This window comes from Typha angustifolia, chromosome 7 (assembly GCF_048772165.1).
Source record: "Typha angustifolia cultivar Huaian chromosome 7, ASM4877216v1, whole genome shotgun sequence".
Classification (NCBI taxonomy): Eukaryota; Viridiplantae; Streptophyta; class Magnoliopsida; order Poales; family Typhaceae; genus Typha; species Typha angustifolia.
Window position 1 is genome coordinate 16,401,634 of NC_133245.1, and position 7,177 is coordinate 16,408,810.

Genomic DNA, 7,177 nt, shown 5'->3' on the forward strand with positions numbered 1-7,177 from the left:
TTTAAATTTAATCTATGATATATTATATACGATGAAAAAATAAAATGATTTGAAACGATGAAACTATAGAGTTAGCGACAAAACCGTGAAGCGAAAGGATACGAAACGGAGAAGCGAAGCAAAATTCTACATCGGAAATGGATTGGTCAGTGAGCCGAAGTAGATGGAGAAAACGAACCCAACGAAGCAAACCCCTCTTCCTCCTCTCCCTCGCCTTCCTCTTCCTCTTCCTCTTCCTCTTCCTTCTCCTGCTCCTCTCCCTCTCTACCTCTTCCTCTCTCTTCAGATCCCTCCTTCCCTTCGCTTCCTCTCCTCTCTCTACAACTCAATCGCTAACCTCCCAATCCGCCCAATGCGGCGGCAGAGCACCGGATCTCGCCGGCCAGCGCTTCCTCTGGTACGCGCCACACAGTGGGTTCAGCAACCAGGTCGGGGAGCTCAAGAACGCTATCGTCATCGCTGCTATTCTCAATCGTACCCTCATCGTTCCGCCGGTGCTTGATCACCATGCTGTGGCTCTCGGTAGTTGCCCCAAGTTTAGGGTTTCGAGCCCTACGGAGATCCGCGTCGCCGTGTGGGATCACGTAATGGAGCTCGTTCGAGATCGGAGGTGAGTGGATTCCTATCTGGATCTTCCGCGTTGTGACAAAGTTTTGTACCTTTTTGGTTATTTCCATCGAATCCGATAAATCAAAATGGAAGTTAGTGACAACTACGGAGATAAAAAAATTATGTTGATTCCGCCAATGGATGTTGGTATTTCTTGATTCTTATGTATCTGAGCAAAATGTAGAATCAAATGGAGTTCGTAGACTAGTCTCATTTGATAGAAATTGTTGATAAAACTGTTATGAAAGATGAAACGTATATTCCACAAGCAGGAATAAATCGTCTCAAATGGATTAGTGATGTAAGAGACTTGATTTGGCACACGTTACCGTAAGGACAACCTTTTGTCAATCAGTGACTTGATGGTGTTTTCACATGAGATTTTTTTTTTAAAAGAAAGATCTTCCATAATATGCGTCATGAATTACTGGTGTTTTAGCATTTATATTACGGATTCTTTTGTTTTTTTAATAATTCTTCCTTGGTATTAGTTGGTTAATACTCGAGCTGGTTATAGATGATCTGATTTATGTGCTACTCCTTTGGGGTTGATATTGGAGCTAGTTTTGGTCGGGATGGTTTAGTGCCCAAGTAGTGTGTCTGTGCAAGCAAGAAGCTATATCCTTTATGTGCTTGATGTTTCACAGTTCCCTCATATTGCATATACTCTCTCTCTCTGCCTTATATTTGCATCAGTTGATGATTTGTGGAAACTTCCTTTTAATGCTTGACAAGTCCTTTCAACAAGTTTATCCATCATTAGCACAGAGATAGCTACATGAATATGACAATTACACTTTGCATTAAAATGATTACAATTAGAATGAGGTCTCCATGGTTTCATTCTTCACATTATTATTTCATGAGGTTAGTTCCTCACAAGTAGATAACATAGTAGAAGCTGTGTTCCTTAAATCATTTAATGATACATTTTTTGTTATGATTAGTGGATCTCTTTCTTGTTTGCCTAATTTTCTGATGTAAACAGAAGGTTAACTGATCTCGTTGCAGCGGTTGATTTTGCAGTTATAATGTCTTTGCTGTTCTTGTTTTATTCTTCAGGTATGTGTCGATGGCTGACATAGTTGATTTATCTTCAATAGCACCCACCATGGTCAAAACAATAGATTTTAGGGTATTTGCTTCAATGTGGTGCGGGATAGACATCAAAGAAGCTTGCTTTGCTGGCTTGTGTTGTGCTGTGTCTGGGCTTGGATCATCATCTGGTAACTTTGAGCAGTGCAGATCTTTGATATCTGGTTTACAAGGTAGTATAGATCACTGCATCTATGCTGTAGAAGAAGATTGTAGGACAGCAGTCTGGACATACCAACAGAATAATGACGGAGTGTTGGACTCTTTTCAGCCTGACAAAGAGTTGCAAAGGAAGAAAAAAATTTCTTACATTAGGAAGCGCAAAGATGTTTATAATGCCTTGGGACCTGGATCCAAGGCTGAAACAGCCACTATCTTGGCTTTTGGAACCCTTTTTTCATCTCCATATAGAGGTTCCCAACTTTATATTGATATCCATGAACCACTAAAAGATTTCCGCATACAATCATCGCTTAAGGAGATTGAATTTCTTCCATTTGTTCCAGAAATTGTAGACGCAGGAAAGGAGTTTGCTGTAAGCAGGATAAAGGAGCCTTTTCTTTGTGCCCAACTTAGGTTGTTAGATGGCCAGTTTAAGAACCACTGGAAGACTACATTTTCTGCACTGCAACAAAAACTGAAGTCTATAGAACTGGAAATCAAGGCAAACCAGGTTACTCATCCTATTAGCATCTTCATCATGACTGATCTTCCAAGAGCTAATTGGACTCGAACATATCTGGAAGAGATCGCAAAAAGTAATATGTACAAACTCTATACTCTACAAGAAAATGATGAATTAGTGTTGCAGGCTGCCAGGAGTCTTATGGCTGCAGAACATGGTCTAAGGTCAGGTTACCTTCCACGAATCGATCATGCAAATGATGGGCAACATTCTTGTCATGGAGGTTCTTTGCCAGATATCCTGTTATATGTAGAAGAATCTGTCTGCAGTTGTGCATCATTGGGATTTGTAGGGACTGCTGGATCAACTATAGCAGAAAGTATAGGAGTGATGAGAAGAAACAACGTCTGCAAGTTGTAGTCTGTGCTTACCTTTCCCCCTTCTTGTTTGGCATTTAGAACTGTATTCCCCAGCCACTTGGGCTTAGGATATTGTCGTAAGTGCATCGGCAGTGATTTCAGCTTCCGCTCTGAGACATGCTTCAGGGGGTAAAACCGGAACCTGTTTATTGGAGATTTCAGAATGGGAGCTCTGCAGAGCAAAGAAGAGGGCCCTCTGAGGCGCCACCCCCATCCAATTTGAGGAAAAGGAAGAGAAGGATCAAAGGAAACAAATGGCTCTCAACTGGACTTTGCTGGTCCCCTCTCCTTCACAGAGGTTTAAAGTGTTTGCAACTTACAAGCGAGCATTATGAATTGGTCATTATTGAGATGAAATAGTTGTTTTGTTTTTTTCTTTCAATTTCACAGCTTTATTGTTGTCCACGGATTATAGGAATTTATTTGACTAAATCAGATTTCACATGGTTGAATTGAATTCAACCGCTTATGATCTATCCTGCTTAGATTTGTTGAGAAATGATTTATCCTGCTTAGATTTGATTGCCTAATGTACTAATTTTTCTCCAATTGGGAACCCATACTATAAGTCTGCATCATGTCACCTACATGATCTATCCGACTCCTAAGTCCTAAGACATCCCTTTCCCACTCCATGCCGTAATACCACTCTCCAAGTATCTTTTGTGTCATTAAAACTAGACCTCCCATTGGAATACTGGACGAGATGTTTTGAGGCCCATCTGGGGGTGAGCTTTTCTGTTTAAAAGCTTGCAGCCCAATTAATGTAACGATAGCAACGGTTTTCCAATTTTAACACAACAACATGGGTTGGGACAAAGCCCGATTAATCTCACATTGAATGGTCTCCTAGTGCTGTGCTGGCGGCCATTGGAGTTGAAGCTATATTTGAGAAGAATGTGTCACGAACATCCCTTAATAAAATAATAAGTGCACAATTATTTTGCCCTTTCATATTGAATCGTATTAAGATTATTAACTGTTTAATAACACATATTTACAGTAGCATTTTTTGATACGCTTTTTGATTTTGAATTTTAAATTTTAAATTTTTTTTTTTTTTTGGTGGCAAAATCTTCTTTAACGTCACAAAATCCTCACGATTGACTTTGCTTCTCTTTTATGGGGCATGTCTCTCGTGTGTTTATGAGAATGGAAAGGGCCTACTTCCATTCCAACACGTGGTACATCTTAAGTGGGCCATTTAATAAGCAAGTTGCCATTTAATAAACCATCAAATGGGACAAAGTAACAGCCTTTTAGCCCCTTGGCACTTTGTTTTATATTCCCATGTATTCTATAAGGCTCACTATTTTTTTTGGGGGTGTGGGTTGATTATGACAACTCCATAACCTCTTGGGGCTACATTGCTAATTATTTCACATAAATTTCTTCAAATTGAAGCGTCACTTGACCAACTTGGGCCATCGCCTTGAGATCTAATTATTTATCACTTTACCAATGTGAAGCATATGTGTTGTTGTCTCGTGCACAATTCTAAATTAAGCCTTCTTCTCATCTTTTGTCCCATAAATGCTAATTTAGGCCTTCTTTGCAGTTCATAATCAAATTAGTTGGTACCCAAAAATTAAAACTAATATTTATATACTGAACTAATAATGATTCATCGGCGGTTGTGGTTGACACATCGCTTGAGATCGAGAGCAATGAATCTATCTCAAATACCGTGTGCTATTCTTGTCTTTTTTAATATCATCTTGGGAGGACGGCAATTTCTATTATTGAAAGTACAATTTACCTTTTAATTAAAAGTACAATTTTAGATGGCAATGAAATATGCTAACAGTACTTATTTATTAAGGAAATTAAAAGTCTTCATTTTACTGAATCCACACTTATATATAAATTAATTATGTAGAATTTCAACATTTTGATATATTTATTAGTTAGTTCCCCAGTTGGAGAAGCCAAAGAGTAAAAAAGAGTTCAACTTCATATAATAATGTTCTACCACTAATAAAGTTCGCCCTTTTTCACCTGCCAAGATTTCTTTAAAATATTTTTTGGTTTCATGCCAAGAGATCCAAAAATCTCAGTTGCAGAGTATTTATATATAGTTATATTAGAGTATTTATATAGAGATATATTGGTGCAAGTGGGATTTTTCATAAAGAATTATAGATAATAGCACACATGTACTATTGGATGTTATATTATTCCTTTTTTTTTTTTTACATTGGGCCTCTCCTAGCTCTTTTGTCTATAAAATCCCATCTCTTATACAGTGTTATTCCAACCAAATCTCCTACTGAAATGAAAGTGGTCTTCTCTTTGATGGAAGACTCTCCAAGAGAAGTGCGTGTTGAAACAAATACCACAACCTCTTCTTCTTCTACTACTACTACTACTACTGCTGCTGCTGCTACCACATCCTCTTCGTCTTGTTCCGAGGGTTCGGATGAGAAGGATCGGGCGGAGAATATGAAGAGGAAGAGGAAGAGGAGCAAGGAAGGGAAGCACCCGATCTACCGGGGGGTCAGAATGCGGAATTGGGGAAAATGGGTGTCGGAGATCCGCGAGCCGAGAAAGAAGTCGCGGATATGGCTCGGCACGTTCCCCAACGCCGAGATGGCGGCGCGAGCCCATGATGTGGCGGCGCTCGCCATCAAGGGCGAATCCGCGTACCTAAATTTCCCGGAGTTGGCATCCGAGCTCCCGCGCCCGGCCACGCACTCGCCGAAGGACATCCAGGCGGCGGCCGCACTCGCGGCCGCCGCCACATTCCCTGTATCGGTACCGATGTCAGAACGCGCGGCCCCGGCAACCCCGTCGAGAGGCGGCTGCGCCGGAGCAGGCGAAGACACCGACGCCGCTCTCTTCTTCGACCTACCAGATCTCTGGTGGGATTTTGGAGATGGATTCTGCCATTCTTCCGCCGGGTGGGCGCCGCCCTCCATAGAAGACGGCGGCGCCGAATTCTACGTTGAGGAGCTGCCTTTCCCTCTCCTGTGGGAATACTCATAGATCTTGTACGTACTTATTACTGTCTGCATAGGGTTATATGGTTACCGCTTTTGGAGAGCTTGGGAAACGCAAGGCAATCAGTCCATTCTTCTCTTACTATTTTTTATTTTAATTATCTTTATTATTATTTTTTGCTAGTTTTCTTTCTTTGAACCTCTTCGTGAAGGTTTGATTGTTTGAATGATAAGTTTGAGCACCCTATGCACGTAATACAAAATTGGGATCTGCTGCAATTGGAAAGCAATTTTCTATGAGTCATGTCCTACGCCACCTCCTTTACTTTATTTTCCTCCTCCTACTGGGGAATATATCACAGGAAATTTCCTTCTCCGAATAAAGAACTAAATGTTGGTACACATAGCAAACAGTTAGAAGGTTCTCTTTTCTCTACCCACGGCAGAACTGTCTGTAGATACAGTCATTTAGTTTTTATTAAATTTTAGTTAATATAATAAGCAGTTTAGTCTAGATTTTAAATCATATATATTTTGTTTTAAACTAAACGCCGTCGCTCGAGCCAAACTATTAAACCAATTCATCAAGATAACTATTTGAGGTTGAAATCAATCTGGTATAACCTTCTTAATTATAAGAAATTATCTATTTCGTTAGTTGGTAATAATTGTCATTACCAATCTTTCAAAAAAGGCATGAAGGTCTGCATCAACAGATATACTAACAGATTAGTAGCACCAACCTACACAATCACAATGATGCCTTAACATGACCTAATCCGGCCGAATTAAAGTTTTACTTTCCTCTTTGCCCATAAAATTAAGTTGTACGATTAACGGGACAAAAATTATATTAAAATGGTGAGTGGAGCATCAAATTTTGAGTACAAATCTACACAAGGGCCACCATTTTCAACGATTATTAAAGCCACATGTCTACCTACTTTTAGGCCACCTCAGCCAAAGATTTGAACTGTTTGTGTGCATCCACGTGGCAGTTGTTCCTTCGGGGGTAGGGACTGACTGTGTGATTTCCCCATTAATTGCCATCTAGTGTCTATGTGAACATGCAAGTGCTCAATAGAAATGAGCAATGTGATCACTTTGATTTGAGTAATGGATGATGGCCATATGGTTGGGTAGGACAAATGGAAATTAATGGTCTTGAAAGTTTATGTGGGACCAGTGTGGTTAATAACACAAGAAGGAAGAGCTAGACAGGCAAGTAGAGGATCCATTAATCTTGAGGTGGAAAATTATTATAAAAACAACACTAGTGTATATATATATATATATATATATATATATATATATATATATATATATAGGGTTGGTGGAGTATAGTTGTGAATAGTCTCCATCTTGCATTTATATCTTTGTTGTGGCCCTCGAAATATCTCACAGTCGTGGATATTTGGACGACCTCTAATAGTTTGCCAATCCATATGCAACAGCTACGGCCATGGAGTGGAAATGTTTATTACCCTTTT

General features: G+C 39.8%; 2 protein-coding genes across 2 annotated transcripts; both read left to right on the forward strand.

Moving 5' to 3' along the window:
- Positions 1 to 70: 70 nt before the first annotated feature.
- Positions 71 to 3,243, forward strand: LOC140763330 (O-fucosyltransferase 30). The gene is made up of 2 exons (XM_073101468.1): positions 71 to 610; positions 1,672 to 3,243. The coding sequence occupies exons 1-2, from the start codon at positions 138 to 140 to the stop codon at positions 2,747 to 2,749; spliced, it is 1,551 nt and encodes a 516-aa protein (XP_072957569.1). The 5' UTR covers positions 71 to 137; the 3' UTR covers positions 2,750 to 3,243.
- Positions 3,244 to 4,934: 1,691 nt separating this feature from the next.
- Positions 4,935 to 5,813, forward strand: LOC140763331 (ethylene-responsive transcription factor ERF039-like). Its single transcript, XM_073101469.1, has one exon. The coding sequence runs from the start codon at positions 5,023 to 5,025 to the stop codon at positions 5,731 to 5,733; it is 711 nt and encodes a 236-aa protein (XP_072957570.1). The 5' UTR covers positions 4,935 to 5,022; the 3' UTR covers positions 5,734 to 5,813.
- Positions 5,814 to 7,177: the final 1,364 nt, after the last annotated feature.